The 21,872-nt window shown below is 34.5% G+C and overlaps 4 protein-coding genes across 4 annotated transcripts; 2 read left to right on the top strand and 2 right to left on the bottom strand.

Moving 5' to 3' along the window:
• Positions 1 to 1,711: 1,711 nt before the first annotated feature.
• On the bottom strand, positions 1,712 to 4,597 carry LOC108207935 (zinc finger CCCH domain-containing protein 66). The gene is made up of 2 exons (XM_017378382.2): positions 4,342 to 4,597; positions 1,712 to 4,001 (listed from the first exon to the last, which is right to left on the bottom strand). Exon 2 carries the CDS (start codon positions 3,969 to 3,971, stop codon positions 1,944 to 1,946), a length of 2,028 nt encoding a protein of 675 aa, XP_017233871.1. The 5' UTR covers positions 3,972 to 4,001; positions 4,342 to 4,597; the 3' UTR covers positions 1,712 to 1,943.
• Positions 4,598 to 8,769: 4,172 nt separating this feature from the next.
• On the bottom strand, positions 8,770 to 9,390 carry LOC108207942 (uncharacterized). Its single transcript, XM_017378391.2, has one exon. The coding sequence runs from the start codon at positions 9,133 to 9,135 to the stop codon at positions 8,932 to 8,934; it is 204 nt and encodes a 67-aa protein (XP_017233880.1). The 5' UTR covers positions 9,136 to 9,390; the 3' UTR covers positions 8,770 to 8,931.
• Positions 9,391 to 13,492: 4,102 nt separating this feature from the next.
• LOC108207941 (peptidyl-prolyl cis-trans isomerase CYP20-1) lies at positions 13,493 to 16,876 on the top strand. The gene is made up of 7 exons (XM_017378390.2): positions 13,493 to 13,652; positions 14,344 to 14,425; positions 15,405 to 15,452; positions 15,561 to 15,584; positions 16,093 to 16,275; positions 16,386 to 16,461; positions 16,598 to 16,876. The coding sequence occupies exons 1-7, from the start codon at positions 13,578 to 13,580 to the stop codon at positions 16,734 to 16,736; spliced, it is 627 nt and encodes a 208-aa protein (XP_017233879.1). The 5' UTR covers positions 13,493 to 13,577; the 3' UTR covers positions 16,737 to 16,876.
• Positions 16,877 to 18,254: 1,378 nt separating this feature from the next.
• LOC108207695 (peroxidase 5) lies at positions 18,255 to 19,834 on the top strand. The gene is made up of 2 exons (XM_017378130.2): positions 18,255 to 18,556; positions 18,874 to 19,834. The coding sequence occupies exons 1-2, from the start codon at positions 18,323 to 18,325 to the stop codon at positions 19,639 to 19,641; spliced, it is 1,002 nt and encodes a 333-aa protein (XP_017233619.2). The 5' UTR covers positions 18,255 to 18,322; the 3' UTR covers positions 19,642 to 19,834.
• Positions 19,835 to 21,872: the final 2,038 nt, after the last annotated feature.

The raw sequence follows: 21,872 nt of genomic DNA, 5'->3' as shown, positions 1-21,872 counted from the left end.
ATAAAATGAGATGAAGAGAATATTTAAGATAATAAATCAATCGGATATATTTTGAATACTTCATTTTCTATTTTAGTATTTTGAGTCGAAACAGACATCACAATATACTTGCGTAATTCCTAAATTTACTAACTTTCTGATTAAAATAATATTGACATTTTAGTAAAAAAAATATTATATAAATTTGATTATTCAATGTCATATGTGAATGAAATTGGTCATATTAATATATTATGAAAATATAATTTTACATTAAAAGTCAAAGTGGACAACTAAATTGAAGCAAATTTTATTCTTAAAAGTAAATATGTAAATTGAAACGGAGGGAATATATGATTTATAATGAGAAGGAAATTGTTTGATATCCCAAAATCAAAATTTTAATTTATTAATATCTATGTGTGATAATTATAAATGATAGATCATTTGTCTTTATTCTCAAAAAAAAAAATAGAATAGAAATTTAAGATATTATCTGGTAATATCTTTTACTTTTACTGAGAAACAGAGAGTAGTAACTGATCATAAAAGATACAAAAACAGAAAAAGATGATATTTTGATCATTTCAAATAAATCATTAAAATACTAACAGTGGTGGTAATGTTTTTATACAGAAATGTACTTGCATAAATTTCTTAAACGATGATCTAAGTCTCACAAGTCGCAACATTTTACAGAATCGCAGTAGTGCAAGTCTGTCAACTGTCTGGACAAGGTTTAGTAGAGTTGTAAGAGTACTTCCTGGCGAGCTCTATGATCCGATTTATTACTATCAAAAGGTTAAAATATCAATATAGAAATAATTGGATCTAAATTGAGACCAAGGTTTTGGATCAAAATCAGATTCCACCCCACCCACCGAAGGCTTGCCTAGACAAATTTCAATGGGTGATTACAAATTTCAAACTCTTAACAAAAATTAGCCACCAAATTGTCAAATCAATGAGACTTTTCTTCACACTTGCTATACATGCGAGTAGCAAATATGCAAGGTACAAGTCCTTGTACAAATTTTACATAGACCTTTTCTTCTAAACATTATCGTTCACATATGAAAGAGATTTGAAATAGAACACAAAACATTACTGTAATAATAAAGGAAAATGTCAAATATGGAATAAGAAAACACTAGTGAAAGAGGTGAAATGGACCACCTAGTACACTGACGCAGACAACCATACTAGTGAAATCTGTTAAGCGATTCCACCTCTTTTTTGTCAACTGAGAAAGCAATGGACCTTATCTTTGCAAACCTAAAGCACAACCACTAAATCATAAAGACATAAAGGTACAAATCATGATTAGACTTCTTGTGCATCACGGAACTTGGATTTTCATTTTAATTTTATGCCCAGAAGGTAAAAACATCATTAGGGATTGTGTGTTCCTGGACTGTATTTATCCTTTTATGCGTAATGATACAGAAATTATATGACTAAGACTGAGAGGAAAGAATACCCAACATTACATTTTACTGGAACGCACAACATCACATAAACACAAGCTAAACCAAAATCAGAACCAAGCAAAATGGAGAACAACACAGAAAAACTTTCATAAAACATTTGAAACAGTATAAACCAAGAATTGCAGTGAGCATAATTCTGCAGAGTAGCAATTCTGAAGACATGCACTAAACCATAATTTGCAAGTTCTCATTTCCACGATGTAAAGAAGGCATGGTGAAATTAAGATCAAGAATGGAGGAAATTAACAAATAAAAGTAGATATATATATATAGAGAGAAGTTACAAGAAAAAATGATATGAACAGAATGCTTTCATCCTGCCCAAGTATTTTTGTTTACCCACAAAAATATTGTCCAACTCTATTCCAATTTCTTCCAACCATATGGTAAATAATAAATATGAAGACAAAAAATTAAAAAAATGGTAGGAGAACTCTGTAAGAATTAATTGAAGAATCATATCAGTGCTAGAACTTACGCCACCAACTGCTCTTGGTCCATGTAAAACTGCTCCACCCATTGTGGAAGCATCTCTAAACCTCCATTAGTGAGATTACGCTCCTCAGTATGAGACTGGCCAGATTTTTCTGCTGGGACATCCTTGACCCGAGGCCACGAATCGTGCTCCTTAGTGGGGGAGGGAATTGAAGCAGCAGGAGCACCATAGCTGCCGCCACTGCTCCGCAACCCAAATGAAGCAGATTTTCTTAACTTGTTTAGCTCTTCTTTCTGGATCCCCCATTCCAATTTTCCATTAGGTGAACCCCAGTCTGACATACCAGCAGCAGAGCTAGAAGATATCCCGGAATGATGGGTCACAGCACTTCGATCAATGAAGCTTTGGCTCCTTTTTGCAAATGCAGAAGATCTTGCCGTTACGAAAGAAGCCGCAGCCGCAGCCTGAGCCTGATCAATTCCATATGACTGTGATGTCCTTGCAGGTGAGGATGAGAGGTTTGATGGATAGCTAGAGCGGAGTTGCTGGTTCATACTGTGGCGCAAGGGAGTCCCAGTTGGAGATTGTAACTGGGTTGTACCCGCATCAAGTGATAGCCCCTGTAGGTGAGACAAAACTGCAGGATCATGAGACCCAAAAACGTCATCAAGGTTAGTAGGCTTCACTCCTAAAAATCTGTTAGGCTCCCCATTCCAATCACCCTGGGAAGCAGCAAAAGCTGCAGAACTTGAGAAGGAATTGTTCCAAGCGGTTGGAGAAGAGAGACCAGATAGTTCATCAAACAATTGTTGTTGACGTCGACGATGATTCTCCACACCAAGAAAATCAGCTTCCATGTCCATATCTCTAGCACTTAGAGTAGTTCTTAATCTGCTCCCAGAAAGATTCAGGGTTGGGGGAGCAAAGTTAGATTGGTTCGACCACAACGATCCTGCCATTGGAGAAGATGGTCCAGAAGGAGTCATCGGTGGGGTAGAGGATGGGGACATCATGAGAGATGGTGAACCAAGGGCAAGTGGGCTCATTGTCAAAAAATCCAATGATGAAGGCACAGCTGAACCACTGGAGGCATACAAGGGACGAAGCTCTTCAGGCTTGTGCGCAAAGAAACAGACCTTACGGTTACAGCCTATCTCATCCTTGCACAGACGTGTGCGATACTGGGCAGGATGAAGCCAGCACTCAAATATTCCATGTGCATATTCACAAGCATCTCCCTGGCGGCATGCACCCTTTCGAAACTCAGGGCAAGGAACACAGCTATAATGGAACTTCCTTGGATCACGCCTCCTTGCATTCTCACCGGGGTGGGCAAACGGGCACTCTGTCCAGTCATGGGAATATGCTCTTGAGCAAGGCTTTATCTTGAACGTATACATTCTGAACTCATCTGACCCATATATACCATTCTTTATGTCTGGAAGTGAAAGGTCAACAGGATAATCTTTTCTCTCAGGGCCATCTTTTGGGTCCTGCAGTGATGAAACCTCTTCAACAAACTGACCTTCCATTTTTTTGGCAATATTATCACCCAAAACACAAGCCTCGTCAGAATCAGTGTAACCATTTAGCAAGAGCTCCAGCGTCTTCCTTTTCAAATGATATGCAGAGCTCACAAAGGGTACAATCAGGTCTGAAGGCCTATTCCCCTCGACATCAACACAATTTACATCCGCAGATGCATCAAGCAAGAGCTTGACAACATCGACCACGACAGCAGATCCACCAAAAACAGCACAGTGAAGGGCAGTAGCTCCGTCAGAACCACAAGCTCTGTTAATATCAACACAGCCTGTTTCAAGTATATACACCAATACACGTGTGCTACCAAACATAGAAGCAATCATAAGCGGAGTCCTCTCCTCAAGCCCTATCTTCTTCGAGCCAACCCTTCTCCCATACCAAAGTCCAAACCCATCAACATCAAGACCACCTTCTTCCACAGCAGTCTTAAAACCAATCAAGTCATCTGCGGCCGCTAATTCAAGCAAGCCCGACAAACCATCTGCTACCCTTTCCTGTTCTTGAAATTCACCAACCCCCATACTTGAACTAACCCCTTCTGCCCTTTCTCCCTGATTTTACAGATTAACACAACATGATCATCAATATAAGAAACCCTTCTCTAAAACCAAATCAAAACTCTAAATCATGCATCTTTTTACACTAATCACAATCAAAACAGCAACAAAACTCAAAACAAACTATTCGATCACCACCCAACACACAAAAAGTATATTCAAACATAGTAATCACCGCAGCATCACACAAACAACAAAAAGGTACAATCTTTAACAATTTCTTGAATACAACTAGCATCTAAAAAACCCAACTCGAAGACCACTCATCATATCACAAAGCATAAACACAAGCACATAAAAATACATAACAATTTCAATATCAAAGCAATCATACCTTAATTTCTTGAGAGAGTTGAGACCCAAAATTTGAAGCCTTGGAAGAAAATGAAGAAACAAGGCAAAACCCAGTTATATCTTGTCCCTGGAAATGCAGGCCGGGTTTATAACTAGAAAAAAGAAGAAAGGGTTTGAAAAGTGAGACTTTTCTTCCGCTCTCTCTCTTTGTTTGAGTCAAAAAAGACGAGCCCGGAGCCTATCTTTCTTTTTTGAGTGGAAATGAAATGAATCTTAAATGCAAATGCAAATTAAATTTCAAATTTATAAAAGTGACATTCTATAGATTAGTTTGGTCTCGTATATAGGTGATTTTTGGTACCGAATCTTATCACCGTGTATAATTTGACACGTGGGTGTCACAACAAATAAAGAATTTTAATTAAAATATTTGTCACGAAATTTTTTCAAGATTCATCCTTTTCTACTGATAAAAACATATGTAATTCTTAGGTATCCTTGTTGTTGTTTTTTTTAATTTTCGAATAATTGACAGGATGCATTATCAAAAATAACAAATGAAATTTTATAAAAATAAAAGAAGACAAGTGAAATGTTCAGTTTATTCCGTCCGTATGAGTTATAGAATAAATAAACCAAAGAACTGGTTGGTCATTTTCGATCTAGATGTTAATAACATTTAATGGGTACCAAATTATGCAAAATAATTTGGGTGATGGGGTACTAACAAAATTTTGTCCTTTTGGAATACAAATTTCAATTCGGACAACTGAACTTATTGAATGGATGCAACAATCTTTGTACAGGGGTTGTTTTCATGGATTAGGTAGCTAGTATAGGAGTATTATTGCACTTTAAGTTAAAAGGATCTTCTTTTTTACTAATTTGTTTTTGAAAAAAATAATATAAATTGGTGTTTCACCCGTTTTTTTAAGGAGGTGTTTCACTCACTTTAACTAACCAATTGTCAGTTGCTATGTTTGTCGAATATACCTTCGACATTAAGATTACAATATTAAGGAAATATGCCTTTTAGTTTTTGCGTTCTGGTATTTAATAGTACTTCGTTTAAGAACTCCTTTTTGAACTCTATTTAAAAGTTTGTCGAACAAAGACAGTATACCATCTCGAATACAATTAAAAATTTATGTTATTGACCATGGTTGAATATATTAAGTGGTCAAGAGTTTATTCTGTTGTCTATTAAAAAAAGGAGATTATTAAGTTTTTTTTATCTGAAAATTTAGTGGTTTAACCCAGATTTTTAAGGATTTGTTTTGTATTTTATTAACTCATAGTTTTTCGTTTATAATTTAAGAAACATAATAAAATTTCAAGTGTTTAGCATTGATTTCAAATTATCATATAAAATTGAAGATATATGCTTCAGAAACGGGTGATATTTAATTATAATTGTTTGAAATTTATTAAAATCATATAATATTTAAAAATGAATGATAGGTTTTTTTACTTATAAAATAATGAATATTATGCGTTTCGATATATTTCGCGATTCTGGAAATCTCAAAATAATTTATGAGATTTTAAAAAATTATGTTTAAATCATAAATATTCTATATCGATTGTATATTTTATTTCAAATCGGCTAAATTACGTCAAAAATCAAAATCACGTGTAATCAATTAAAATTTAAAATATTAAAAGTTTGGTCGGTCAGTACTTGGGCTGAATTATGGGTCTAACTATACAATCAATTGTCTTTTTAACCCAAACATATTATCTTTTTTATATTTTTAACCCAAACATATTATCTTTTTTGTATTCCCTAACTAAAATGACTCAATTTTCTAAATTAACATTGAGCAACATATCAATTACCTTTTTTAACTAAAACACATCATCTTTTTAGATATTCTATCTAAAACGCTTAGACCCGTGCATGTCCGAGATATGGATCTATTTATATAACCAATTATTCTTTTTAACTAAAATATATTATCTTTTTATTTATTCCAACTAAAAAACTCAATCTTCCAAAATAACATCGATCAATATAATTTTTAATTTTCTAACTAAAACATATTATAAATTAATTAAATTTATAATATATACAATAAAATAACAAATATATTAATCACCCGTGCATTGTACGGGTTATAAACTAAGTACTGCACTATAATCGATACACATAAATTTACATTGATCGATGTGTTTTTTCAAGCAAGATTCATATCAAACGTGTCATTTGCGTAAACTTTCTGGTGGATTCGTGAATACGTGCACCCACAAGCCACAATTTAGGACAAATCATATGGTGTATATCAGTTAAAAGATTTTTCGAGAAATATTTTTCTTAGGCCCAAAAAAAAGAAACAAATAATTTAACTATGCAATGATTTGGATTAAATGGACTATTCTCGGATATGATAAAAATATGAATATTTGTAATATTTAAAACATTTTATCTCAAAATAATATTAAATTTTGTATATACTTTGAAACTTAATAAAAATAAATGTTTAAAACAATATATAAAAATATATATTCCCCTGAAATTACAAAAATGAAACTAAACTAACTATTATTCTGTGACGAATGAGTATGCATTTTTTTTTATAGTTTTGCTGATATAACCAAACATGATATAAAGCTTGCTGGAAAACGACACCTTTGTTTCGACCGTCCATAAATTTATGTTACTTATTTGGGCGACACTTGTTTGCTAGCTTGACAACGAATCTCCGGCCTACAATTACAACGCCGTTAAATACAACCGCGTTTCTTTTTAACAGTAGTCTTCTCTTGTGTTTATATTCAGAATTTTTTCTAAATAAATACTAAATTTTAAATCACATTCAAAAACAAAAAGCTCCCAAATTAAAGTTGAAATACTCAAACTGTATTTTTTTATAAGCAAACATTTATTCGTAACACAACCCTCCAACAAGAGGATGATGGTGAAGAGCAACTTAGAACACATTCCAAGTGCAAAAAATTGAGCCTAATCTTGAGACTAAAACTAGAACAAGATTTAAATTATTAAATTTTAGCCGAAAGATATTTATTACAGACTTACAGTTAAAGCTAGACCTACCGAAATAATGTCAAAATCATAAAATTGTTACTCCCTCCGTCCCCCTGAGTAGTATACATTGGGGGACGGGGACGCGGCACGGACTTTAATGCTCCTGCAAAATGTAGTTGTGCAATCTATTTTTAAAATTTTTCTTTTCTGAATTAAAGTTTGGATGTTATATTTTTATAAAAAAAAGAAAATCTCAAAAAAAAGTTGTGCAACTATATTTTATAAGAGTATTGAAATGCGTGTCGAGCAGTTAAAAAGAAACGTATAGAATTAAATGGGACAGAGGGAGTATTTTTTTGTCCCCCTCAATTGTTCAGGTGCAGATAAAAGTAATGGTTCCTCAATATTCGCGAAATGTAGCCACTTCGACAAGGCTGGTTTTTGAAGCAACAGCATCTGATCCGCCATTTATCCGGTATTAGAACAACGCCATGTCGTCTGTAGCAGGTACAAGTCTCACATATTTGCTTGTAACATTCATTGTTAGGTTCATGTGAAATATGGGCGTTTCTTTAACATGATGAATTCTGTAATCCCTGATGATTTTTTTCACGTCATTTACACTGTAAATGTACCATATCAATTGCTACTTCACGGAGAAGTGGAGTTCCTTCGACCATCGGTTGGCCAAAACCATTTTTTTTAAAAAATTTTACTGGGATCATATCAATGTTCGCCACTGCTGTCGTCAATTCCAAACTTGACCCTGTCAAAGCTCTAGCCGCAGATCCGCGTCCTTTTAACCCATTCGACAAGATCATGTCACCAATATTACAAGGCCAATTGATGCCATAAGCTACATCAAGTGTAGCAATCAAAGCATGGAACATGTGCTGGCAAGATCATTAACAGCCCCATGGCCTCAAGGAGATTACATGGGCAGGACTCAGGAGGAGGATCAAAGATGTCGAAAAATTCTTTATTAACTTTCAGGACCAAATATTAATTCAACAACGTTTCTTGTTTCAGACATCCAAAACCCATCCCTCTAGTTTTGTTGTACCAAGGTTAATTCAACTAAATAAACACACCCAGCCATCCAAAAGATCAGAAATAACTAATCATTTTGTTTTTATGAGTAGTTACATAGTACTCGTGTAAAACAGGATTAAAAGAAAGTAAGAATGAGAAAAACATAACGAACTACTCCCTCCGTCCCCCTCAATTGTTTACATTGGAGGGGGACACGGAGACCAAGACAATGTATGAAAAATGATTAAAGTTAGATGAAAAGTGGGTAAAGTGGTGGGACCCATCAATATTTAATAATAGATTTGAGATAGTGGAGGAAAGTAGTGGGTGTAATAGTAGTTTTTATTGTTAAATATGAGATAGTGGGGGAAGATAGTGGGTGTAATGATGGAAAAAACTTACTATTTATAGTAATGTAAAGAAATGAGAGGGACATCCCAAAATAGTAACTGTAAAGAAATGAGGGGGACAGAGGGAGTAGGGTCTTTATTCAAACATATCCTGACGAAAATACAAGACAAATATATACAAATTCATGAACAAACAAGACAAAACAGTGTCAACTAAACCACACTTGTTGTGTATTCATGTAAAAATTGAAAAAAAAGCCAACTAATATTTGACGACGAGACGTCTGGAACAGAGAGAACAGTAAAACTTGCGCTTGTTGTTGAAAGAAAGAGGTACAAAACAGAGGCGCCAACTGCTCTGGATATCCATGGCTTGAATGACTCCTCCACAATATGGACATGATCCTGGTGCCACCTGTCTCCCTACTACCCTCTCATCTTTATCACATACAAACACCAAACACATCTTAGTACTATCTTAGTACTATGAGCGTGTGACTCTGTAAGATTTTTTTAATATGCTTTTGTTCTGCTGCTTTAAGTTGGGATTTGATCAGAAACTTGGAGGTGAATTCAAGTGGTTTTTGATTTATATAGTGGAATATTGATGGGGAGGTTAAGAAAGGATGGGGGAAGGCATTAAGTTATTGAAATATCCAGCAGTCTCTAGAAGAGAATATGGCTACGTTTTATTTTGATTTGTACTGGTATAAGTTCTTCATGTCTGAAAGTCTAGAAGATTCTGTTGGATTAGGAAGCGCTGAGGTTGTCGATTGTCATGACCCCTCCCTCGAATTTGGATGCTCAATTTTAAATTGATCTTCTATTTTGATAATTTATTTTTATAAATTCTGTTTATTAATAAAAAATTTATTTCATAAAATATAACTTAAACAAAAAAATTATATAATTATGTGATCAATTATCTTAATTATGTATTTACAGTCAAGCTTATCTAATTTAAGATGAAAGATGAATATTATAATTTCGGGATTAATTTGGCGTCTTCCACGAGTAAATTCTAGTATAAACAAATTTTATATCATGCCATTATTATAAATAAATCAATATAGCATGGAACAAAATAATTTCATAAAAATGTCTCAAAAGATAAAGTACATGGACCTAATACATGATGCAACCAGAAGTGCATAACAAGGCTATTGAGCATGACCATCCAAAGTATATTTTGTACCCGTCGTCCCCGGTGAGCAATGTAAGTTTCACCGTCTTTAAAAAATGATACTTAGCATCAAGAAAATAGAAAGTATCTTATCTATTTGTCTAAAAAACAAGTTATATATGACTAGAAATGATTCTAAACAAAAAAATTTTATTAATAAAATTCTGTATTATTACAGATAAGAAACAATTAATTTATCAAATAATATTTTAATTAATTAATATAAATTTAATATAAAATATTATTTTAAAGTTTTATTCTCACTCATGACCATAAAAAACTTTAAAATTTAAATCTTATTTTAGTCTCATATCAAAATTAAAAAAAATTAAAAGATCAATGTTAATATTTACTCAAATGTTTTAAACTTAACACTTATTCTATACCGGTTGATAAATGGTATATAATTTTCTTGGTTAATAAGAAAGCGAGACGGAAGAAAAACATATGCATATGTTAAATAATAAATTGAAATTTTACTTTTACAATGTAATAAAAAAGTATTCTCATCATGTTAGAGCAAGTCCAAGAATGCCCCAATTAATTGATGTCCTAAATCAAAATTTAAAATATTTAAAGCAAAATGATACTCAAAACATGCCTTTCCTTTAAGACTCTCCACAACGCACAAGCCATCAAGAACCTCCGCCACAAAATGGACTCTCACGTCTCCAACTTTCTCAAAATCGCTAAACAAGTTAAATCAAATCTCTGGTCTCTGCCCCTCTCTCTACTTTTTATTCTTTTGTTATATAGCTTAGGGTATATCAGTTGTAACATAGTGTTGTACATATGATATATATATATATATATATATATATATATATATATATATATATATATATATATATATTGCTACGGGTTCTAAACTCGAGAAAACTCTCGACGATCACTTTCCCGAAGGCAAACGTTATTTAGCTCTTGAGAATTTTGATAATACTTGCTATTGCAACTCTGTTTTTCATTTTCAGGTATCTCTTCGTTTTTTCGTTTGTTACTTTCATTTTTTGGATTTATTTTAAGTGGAATTGCGAAAAAGTGTTGACTTTAATCTTGTTTGTTTGTGGGTATTTGTTTGTTTGTTTAATACTTGCGTTTTGTTTGGTTTTTGGTGTTTTTGGCGATTTTTCATGGTACAAATGAGACGCTTCGTTGTTCGCTTCGCACGAGGCAACCTGACCGATAGCATAGCGGTGGAGGCCGATGGTGGCGGTAATGGCGACCTCAGGATGGGATCCGGTTTCAGAAAGGAAAGCGATAATTGTACTTCGTAATTGGGGGCGTTAATTGTACCTCCTAATTGAGGGCGTAAATTGTGCCTCTTTGGCGTAAATTGTGCCTCTTTATTGAGTGCGTAAATTGTGCCTCTTTATTGAGGTATTGAGGGCGTTAATTGTGCCCTATTTGAGGGCGTTAATTGTGTCTTAATTAAGGACATTAATATTTTATTATTATGCCTTAATTAAGAGCTTAATTGTCTCTATCATGAGTAATCATGATTGTGGGATATTTTAATATAATCTGATAAATATATGGACTTATATTCTTCTTATTTCTCTTGTTTTATTTTCAGGTATCTTGGAAGAAGACCGGTTTTTCTTTTCGGACATTAAAGTTTTATTGTCTAAATTTCCCCGGTCATCTTGCATGTCCGACGGTTAGATAATAAGTTTTCTTGAATGAAAGAATTATCACGGTGGATTGCCGAATATCGTTGAGATTTATTCTCATTTTCAAAAAAAAAAAGAAGCAAAATGATACTCCAACAATGTCCTAATGGTGCCTTAAAATACCAAGACATCTAACAAATGTCTTATTTTTTATGCACAATCATGCAACGCCCCAAACCATTTCTATTAATAAAATATTAGCTTATTCTCATTCCAACCCATCTCTCTCTTATCTCCTTTTCATTTTCCTCCCACAATAATTCAAATATATTATTATTTTAATAATAAGGCACAATAATAAGGCATATTGTTGAAGTTGGTATATTAAAATGATGTCCTAAATCACTAGGACATGAATTTTTATTATATTTATAGAGCATTTACTAGGACATTGTTGGACTTGCTATTAGTTAAATAATTTCTCGTAATACCCTCTTTATCCAAATCTATTATATATCTAATAGGACAACTATGATCAATTTTATTTGATATGAATTTACATTCTGGCCCCTAAAATTATTGCTAATCACATATTAAACCTCTACATTTAATGACCACAATTAATAAGCAGTGCTACCCAAGTTCTGAAAAATATACTTATCTCCTCCTCTATGGGCATTCTCCACGCCTTTTCTCCTATCATTCTTCCCATCAATGTGCCCTTCAGATGAAAACCCACAAAACTAATCATCAAATCTCGCGGGAGTAGGAACAAACTTGCCAGGTAAGCACGCCGTCGAAAGGAACCAAGACGCCACTGCATATGTCGGCCACCTCGAGCCTTAGGTGTCTCTCTCTAACTTTTAATTGTTGGGTTAGTTTAGGTCATCACCCTTCCTCTCACAAGTATATACACAAACACGTTATCTACCTCAACTATAACTTTATAATTACAAATTTTGGTAAATATGTCCCTCGTGGTGTGTTGTGAAACTGTTTTAGCTTATGGGGTTACATTTAGCAAACAACGTCGTTATAGACAATACTGCCATGCATGTGAATCCTAAGTAGCGGTTACATTTTGAACCTGGGATGAAACATTGCGTGTGGAGGTCCTTTGTGAGAAAATGGTGGAGGGTGGGTATTGGTGTTAACAACAGAGGGCACTGGTAGGTATATGGGGGTGGAGTAAATTAATGGGTGAACGGTCTGGTTTGAATCCAACAAACGGGACAAGTGCAGATTGCCATTGAGGACCAGAGAAGTGAGTAGTGTATGGGCCATTAGTAGCGGAATGCGGAATGGGTGGCAGGGTAGTGGGTATCATAGTTTATTAAGCACCTGATTTAATGATCTTACATGTTTAGTGTGAAAATGGGACTTGGTCATACTTGGTGAGGTAGCATACTGATGAAAATTGTTATTCTGTCGAAGGTTCGAGGAGTTAACTCTCCTGGACACATCAGTTTTCAGTGGTGCTATTTGTTGCATCACGACATATGCTGAATTACAAGACTCACTTGTGACTTGGCACGGTTTGTGATTCATTCAAATCAAAGTCCTGCAATATTTCTAAAGAAAAGGCTATTGTCAATCAGCCCCCATCGAAGTCCCAGTAGGATAAGATTGTAGCCAGGCAAATACTATACAAGTAAGTTAGACAGTGGGTGTACCCTTAATAGAGAAAGGGCAAAAATTTGAAGCCGACTTCTTTCGAAAAAGAAGCATGAAGCAGGGACAATATGACTTAAAATACAAACAAATATTAAATATAATTATTTTAATAATACAAATAATCTCAATTTAAAAAAGATGAACAAAGAGATACGAGATATATTGAAAAATAATTTAAAACAACCCGTGCTTTGCACGGGTTAAGAAGCTAGTTCATTTTTAATTTTCAACCTAAAAACAAAAAAAATACTAGTAGTTGTTATTCCACGTCAGCTCCTCTAAGCCAATCAAACTAGCCCAAAACACCAAAACAATAACGTGTCAATCATCTATTGGTGATCACCTTAAGAGTTTTCGTCTATAATCGTGTAGTATAAAATCTTAAAAAACGAACAGTCTGTTAAAGCAAACTGCAGTCTATTAGTTGCAGATCGGATAAAAATGGCCGGAAAAAACTTGATTGCGACGACGCTCCTCTTCAGTCTAGTCCTTCTTGGAACCCTAGCTCTCTCTCAGGTAATTCTCTATTCACTCTGTATAAATTCTTCGACTTTTACTAGGGTTTAACCTAATTTGATTGTAATTTGTGTTTTCTATTGGTTTTCACTCTTTCAAGATGATGTGATTGTCGATCTGTTTTTTAATTTGTACCTTGTGTAATTAGATTGTCTTATATGCTTCTATGTAATTTGTGTGTTAAAAAGTTGAACGAGGTGTGATTTTGATACTATATATTTAAACAAATAGTGATTCTGATACTAATATGTTGAGAATAGACAAGTGTTGTTTGCGTTTAATATGTTAATTGTTAGCAGAATGTGGTTGTTTTTGACATCTGCTGTGTTGATTATTCCTAATTCTGGTGAATGTTTCCATAGTCAATCTGTATATTTAGTGGCTAGGTGGTTGGGAGTCGTGCCTCGATTACTATCGGACTTTTTATGTAGATAAATATTAATGTATATATCTATGTGTGATAGCTGTTAATGTGCACGGTATTTTGCATCCTGTAACGTATTTGGGGAAGTTTAAAATTGTTGGCTCCAGCATGATCATCTTCAAAGTTAATAATCGAGCTTCTTTAATTCTTTGTATTGAAAATTGAAGGTTGACTGCATCTTCCCCTCTGTGTTTTTCTCCTTAAAATGTTTTACATCAACTGTTTGGTGTATGAAACGGTTACATCTGAAGTTTATTGGATCTGCAGGCCAAGAAAAAGTCAGGTGCAGATTTGAAGGAAGTGACTAACAAAGTGTATTTTGATGTTGAGATTGCTGGAAAACCGGCTGGTATGCTCCTCTTCTGAACAGAGCTTTCCCAGTTTTCACCTAAAATGTAGCACATATATATTTCTGTTATTTCCTGTTGCTGGAGCATGATATCCCAATTTTTAGGTTGTTATGTTTAATCTTGCTTTGCTATTATGAGACTGGGGCAGCTGGAGTATAAATTATATCCCAGACTACTTCTGATACAGTGATACTATTATCCTTGATTGTTTACTAGAATATTACCCTTTTACATGCCAAGACAGCATTCTTCATATAAATTTTTTAAATGAGAAGCACTTGTGTCACAATTACACATCCTGTCATTGTAGGAGCAGAGTGGATCGCAATAATAATCTCTTTTGCTAGATGTATCTAGACAATATCTTGAAGTATATAACTGTCCCAAATTTGGATTATGTCAGTTAAAAGATGATAAGCTCCATAAATATGTGATGATCATGTGATTACAGGGTGCTCTTTCATCTAATTTTTATGAAAAAGGTTAAAATTATCCAACGAGTCTTTTTTAACTTTCTTCTGTTTGATTAGAATTTTTTTTATTTGCCGGGCTCTTGTCTGTCTTCTGTGCTTTAGTAAAAGGAACATTGTCTAGTTTATCCAAGTGGTTGATCACCTAGTTCGAAGAATTTGTTCTTTTGCTTGTAGGAATGTACTAGCAAATCTTTGAAAGAAGATCGAGTTTATTATGCATTTATGGAATCACCTGAGTTCAAAATTATAAGTATCCTCTTATCTATATAAGTTTTAATTTAAAAATCAATTAGATGTACTAAAATCTTAAAATGAGATTTTGGGGTCTGACTCCTGTTTTGAAGGATCTTTATCTCGATTTCTGTGAATATACTATGTACTTAAGCACATACCATTTTTTGAATGATTCATGTGTTGTCCAATGATATATATGAATAATGTGTGTGTGTGTGTGTCTGTAGTTAAATGTTTATTAATGCTAGGAAGATGTTTATTTTGATTTCAGGGCGTATTGTGATGGGACTCTTTGGGAAGACTGTTCCTAAAACTGCAGGTGTGACAGTTCTCTCCTACTATGCTGTAATATTCTATAATCAGTTGTAATATGTTGTTCTATTATTCTTATTCTTTTTATGTAACAATTTTTGGTTTCCTCTTGCAGAAAATTTCAGAGCTCTGTGCACAGGTAAACATATTATAATTTTTTTCTTTATACTATTATCTATTTTACTTGGGCTTGGGATTATGTTATATTGATTGTGTTCCATGTTCCATTGCGTTGCCTGATTAGTTCCACTTGGTTGGTCTCAGAAATGCTCCATTGAAAACATGTTCTTTACAGTTCCTACTTCCCAGGCATTGGTTCAGCTAGTATAGTTGGGGTTGATTATTAGGTTACTTGGTTTAGTAATTTGTCAGGCAAAATCACCCAAGTTGACTGGGACTTCTATAAGTGTCAATATGGTAAATGTTTTACAACTTGGTCATGGATTGGTAACGGCAAACTGAAGAGCACTTACTGCAGAACACATAAGTGCGCCCAACTTTCACAAATGATCGAGTACACCGAGTACCCAAGATACATGTATAGCTTTTATAAGCCAACAGCTCTTCGTTTGTGCAACAACCATAGAATTATCTTGTGTTGATAATTTTGGTGATTTAAGTGATAATATTCCTGTCAAACCTTCCAGGTGAAAAAGGTATCGGGAAGAGTGGCAAGCCTCTCCATTATAAGGGTAGTGCTTTTCATAGAATTATTCCCAGCTTTATGCTTCAAGGTGGTGATTTCACCCTCGGTGATGGAAGAGGTGGGGAGTCCATCTATGGGGAGAAGTTCGCCGACGAGAATTTCAAGATAAAACACACTGGGCCTGGTGAGTCTCTTTTTCTTTTTCTTCTCTTTTTTTTTTTTGGGGGGGGGGGGGGGGGGGGGGGTGTGTGGCAAATGCAGGTCTTTCTGACGTAAATACTTTTTTGGGTTCAGGACTTCTATCAATGGCAAATGCTGGTAAAGACACCAATGGTTCACAATTCTTCATCACCACGGTCACAACCAGCTGGTAATGGCTTAAGATTCATTTAAAATAACAAATTCTTTATCTATATGCCAGTTATCTCTAATTCTGCTGTATACATTCATGCAGTCTTTCATGTACTTGGTAGTTTGTACTAAGGTGTATTTTGTGCATTATACAGGTTGGATGGACGACATGTCGTCTTTGGAAAGGTGTTATCAGGAATGGACGTGGTTTACAAAGTTGAAGCAGAAGGACAACAGAGTGGAACACCCAAAAGCAAGGTCATAATAGCAGACAGTGGTGAACTTCCTCTGTAATTGCAATTGAATGCTTTTACCAGGTTTCAGTCCGTTAAGGTAGTGCCTGTTTCCTTCCCCTTTCAGTAACAAGATAGATATATCTGAGTTGTAATGAATAATTTACTTTGTAATCGAGTGGAAATGTTTTCTTCTGGCAACTATTTAGCTTTAGTAATGTAAATCAGCGTACATGATCGTGTAAAAGATATATGGGCAACATTCATCGGGAAAAAAAAATTATACCATCTCAACAACTAGTTTATAAAAGACATTGCAGTTTACAGTCACCTCAACGAAACATAATTATATCAAGTGGAATTAAAGAGAACTGCAATTATGCAATGGAAGACCTCCAAGGCTCCAACCACACAAAGATTGGACACTTGCAACTTGCAAGTAGAAATATGGGTATATTATCAGAAGAAAAGGAAACATTAGGAGTGAAACAAATAGAAAGAAAAATAAAACCTCAAGCGACCCGGTCATGCCAAGGCAACATCACAGAAGCTACACACTGATCAAGAAGGAGGAAGACACTCAGACTCAGCAAGTGATGATGATTTCCGTCCATTTCGCGGATACCGAACATATTCGTACCGATTGACGGGATAATTAATCGAATTGACTGGATAACGGTGCAGAACGGATAATACCCGAAAATACGGATAAGGAGCGGATATGGATATTATGTACTCCGTCCTGTGCTGACCCGCAATATATTCATACACATATTAGATACTTATCAAGTTTATTGCAAAAATATAAAATTTATTATATTTCATGTAAAATATTTAATAATGTTTATATATACAAAAATGGCCAGAGTTAAATACATATATTATAAGAAATATATTTTTTATATAAAAAATATAATAATTTTTTATATAAATAGATAAGTAACACGCATCCACGTGAAGCGGATAAATATATATTAATTCAACACCTGCTAATATAATGGATTGAGTTTGGATAACTTATGTTATGTGCGGTGCGGAGATAAATATGATGAAATCCGCTCCAAACTCAATCAGCTAGCATGCCAGCGTCTAGTTAAGTTAATTACTTGCTTAGCTAAAAGCCAATAAACACCTGGTCACATTATATCCCTCTTGTTTTGTTTTTGTGACTTTTACCTTTAAACGTCAATACAAGCCAAAACAGCATATGCATCCTGGCAGAAGCAAATCAAATTGCTGATATTCTAAGCATTCTGGCATTTCTTACAAGGTATAAAATATATACTGAGATTTGTTCACAACTTCTAACTTAATTTATCGAGCATTAATCCTAATATGATTAAATATAAAGATCTGACATTGTAAATATCACTTGAAACACTAGTACAAATTCACCCTATGCATGCCATATGTGACGATAACACTGAATGAAACAAAAGAGCTCTTCATTTATTGTTTCACCGTCTTGTTTTATATAATGCTCACACATACATAAAACAAACAATTGTCCCTTCCTGGCAAGTCTCCAGAGTTTATGCTCAGGTTAAACCAAAACGGGCCTATATATACTCACTTGTAACAGTATGAATTTCAATCAAATTAAACTCAGAGTAGTTTCTCCAAATTACATTTCTAAGCTCCATTAAGATGAGAAATTCTGACACAGCAATGATCGTGTACCTGATCGTTTTCACAATGTGTATGGCAGAACTCAAAACTACGACAGCCGCGAATACCACAACGTTGAAACAAAATTTTTATGGCAAATCTTGCCCAGCAGCTGAAAGAATAGTGCGGAGGACTGTAAGCGATGCAATTGCTCAGAATCCGGGGATAGCTGCTGGTCTTATTCGCCTCTATTTTCATGACTGCTTTGTCAGAGTAAGTCGTGTGTGTAAATAGTAAGAGGCCCGGGGACACGTCACACCTGTTCTCCTAAAACATTTTTTGACATGTTTTCATCATTTTAAATTTTACACAATTATAAAGTGCTCCTAAAAAATTTTAAAATATATATGTGTTTTTCAAAAATGTGCTTGGACGTCCCCTAGGAAAATAATTATAGATCCGCCCCTATGTGTAAATGATCACCTAAGCATACTTTTCATTGCTAGCTATGTTAATTTCCTGTAAGTGCACTTTTCATGCAGCTAAAACAATTAATTCTACTCTTCTATGTTCTGTTGTGATTATCTCAGGGCTGTGATGCTTCCCTCCTACTAAAGTCGACACCAGGAAACGAATCAGAGCAAGATCATGGCGCGAATGGGGCAACCTTGAGAGGAATGGAGGTCATTCATAAGGCCAAGGCCAAGCTTGAAGCTCAATGCCCCAAGACTGTGTCATGCGCAGACATACTAGCTTTTGCTGCCCGTGACAGTACACTCCGCGCTGGTGGATTTTCTTATAGACTTCCATCAGGACGTCGTGATGGAACAGTTTCCTCAATCGACGAAGCTGGAGAAAACCTACCTCCTTTAGGTCCTGATATTGCAACCATATTCAAATCTTTCTCAAGAAAGGGAATGTCTATGAAAGAAATGACAGCACTTCTTGGAGCTCACTCCATTGGAATTGTGGATTGTAGATTCTTTTCTTCCCGCCTTTATACATTCAATAATAAACCTAACTCCACAGATCCATCTCTGGATAAAAAATATGCATCTTTTCTGAAGAGAAAATGTCCACAAAATTCAGTCAGTGGTGGAAAGGTGAACCTTGATGTCGTGACCCCTAATCGGCTCGATAGCCAGTATTACAAGAATCTGAAGAAGAAGATGGGAGTACTGGGATTAGATCAACAACTCGAAACCACCCCTTCGACGGCGAAATTTGTGAGTAATTATTCAAAATTTCCTGAAGTGTGGGCAGCTGATTTTGCAGCGGCTATGATACACCTTGGCTCTCTCGGTGTTTTGACAGGGAATGAAGGTGAAATCAGAGAGAACTGCGAGGTTATTAACTAGGATTTCTTCAGCAGTGGATCTGCTTGACTATTAATGCCACAATCTTTCAAACAGAAACTACTTGCGACCTCAGAATGCTATTGTCCAAGGCTCTAAGCTACCAGGAATTCTTTCTGTACACTTTATTTTCCTTCTGTTGAGAAGCAGTCTGGGTTGTTATTTCATTATTTATGAATTTATTATTCAAAGATTTTATTGCCGTTCAAATTCATTCAAATTTTCGGGCTATTAGGATGTCATGTTTTGCACAAACGACAAGGGCTTGTAATCCATATAGAAGTAGGCGTTGCAGTACAAGGTACATTTACAAGTCAATAGCACACTTTAATTCTAGAACCCGCTCACTAAGATTAAAATGTGACTTGAGTTGATTTTAAAACCCTCACACTAATTAAAATGTGACTTGTGACTTTATGTGACAATCTTTTTCGTTTGGATAATTTATTTGTGACTTATGAGTTATTAAAAATGTCATAATAAAGATAAAAGTAGCTTACAGATAACTTATGACTTGTGGACAATTTTTATCATTAAAAAAAAAATGGCTAAAAAAAATATCTCAAACTAATTCTTGACTTTTAAATCAGTTCCTGACTTATTTCTTGACTTATTTCTGACTTTAAATTCTGACTTACTAGATAGATAGACATTTTTCAGCTTAAAGTGCTTTCAAAGTTGCCAAACAAGCTCTTAGTGTTTATGAATGTTTTTTGTTTATTTTCTCCAAAACTAGTGGGGAAAAAAAGGATATAGATCATCATAGCAGACTATACTAGGCCATTTTAGAGCTGAAAAGAGATCAACAGAAAACTTAAGAGCCGCAATGGCGATTCTTCATGATGCAGAACTGTGCGGAAGTATGAACTGGGGGAGGGGGGCAGGGTTAGTGTCATCACTCAGGCACTCACCAGTCACCAGTCTCTATCCAGCAGCAGCTACTGAGAAAAAACAGGCCTTTTCCAATCAGAAACTAGAATAAAAAATCATAAATTAAGTTGTTACTGCTGAAAATTTTATTTTTGCAGTATTTCTTTGGTCATCTTTCTATGTACAACTTAAGTTTGAGCTGTCTTGTATTAATGATCAATAATTTGATTTTAGCGATGCAAAAAAGTTTACTCAAAATGGTCTTATTAAGAAGATTTAACAAATAAATGATTTACATAAGATTCATAGATACATCCAAATAGAGATCCAGGTATCGAATCAAGAAATTGATAAAAGCATATTAAAACTCTTGACCTGTAAGTGCAGAGGCTAAAGACCCGAAAACACAAACTTAACATGTGATAACCTTAAATTATTGTACATTTTATAATTTCAAACTATGAACAAAATATATGCGCTTTGTAGCACAGAATTTGAAGGAAAACATATAAACATGTCTTCAACGAATCTTCCTCTCCATAAAAAGTTTAAATCTCTTGCGACATATGAGGAAACATTAGATTTCATTTTGATTGTTAGTTCTGCAAGGTGAACTGGATTCCAACCCTAAGGCTCAGATTCATACCTACACTAATTTTTATCTGATCACACAGGCATGGGGTCAAAAGAGTCCATGTAACTTAACTAGGAAAAGAGAGGCCTCTAAATGCACCAGGAGATCAGAACGAATAAAGGGATAAAATGTACACAAAAATACATTTTCTTACCAAAAGCCTTGCGAGCTACAGCACTCAGGCACTCACCAGTCTCTATCCAGCAGCAGCTACTGAGAAAAAAAAAAAAAGGCCTTCTCCAATTCAGAAACTAATATAAAAAATCATAAAACAAGTTACTACAGCTGATAATATTATTTTTGAAGTTGCGGTATTTCTTTTGTCATCTTTCTATGTAAAAGTTAAGTTTGAGCTGTCTTGTATTGATGATCAATAATTCAATAGTACTGATATAAAAAAGTTTACTCAAAACGGTCTTATTAAGCAGATTTAACAACCAAGTATATGATTTAAATCGATCACAGATACATCCAGATAGAGATTCCAGGCATCTAATCAAGATATTGATAAAAGCATATTAAAACTCTTAGACCTGTAAATGCAGAGGCTAAAGGTTCTAAAAGACAAAGTTAACATGTGATAACCTTAATTTATTGTACATTTTATAATTTCAACTATGAAAAAAATCATATGCGCTTGACTACACTAATTTGTAGCACAGAATTTGAAGGAAAACATATAAACATGTCTTCAATACTTACCAATTGTATCAGCTCCAGGATTCTAATA

This window comes from Daucus carota, chromosome 2 (genome assembly GCF_001625215.2).
Source record: "Daucus carota subsp. sativus chromosome 2, DH1 v3.0, whole genome shotgun sequence".
Lineage (NCBI taxonomy): Eukaryota > Viridiplantae > Streptophyta > Magnoliopsida > Apiales > Apiaceae > Daucus > Daucus carota.
Note: the sequence above shows the minus strand (reverse complement) of the source record. Positions and strands in the feature narration are given on the sequence as shown.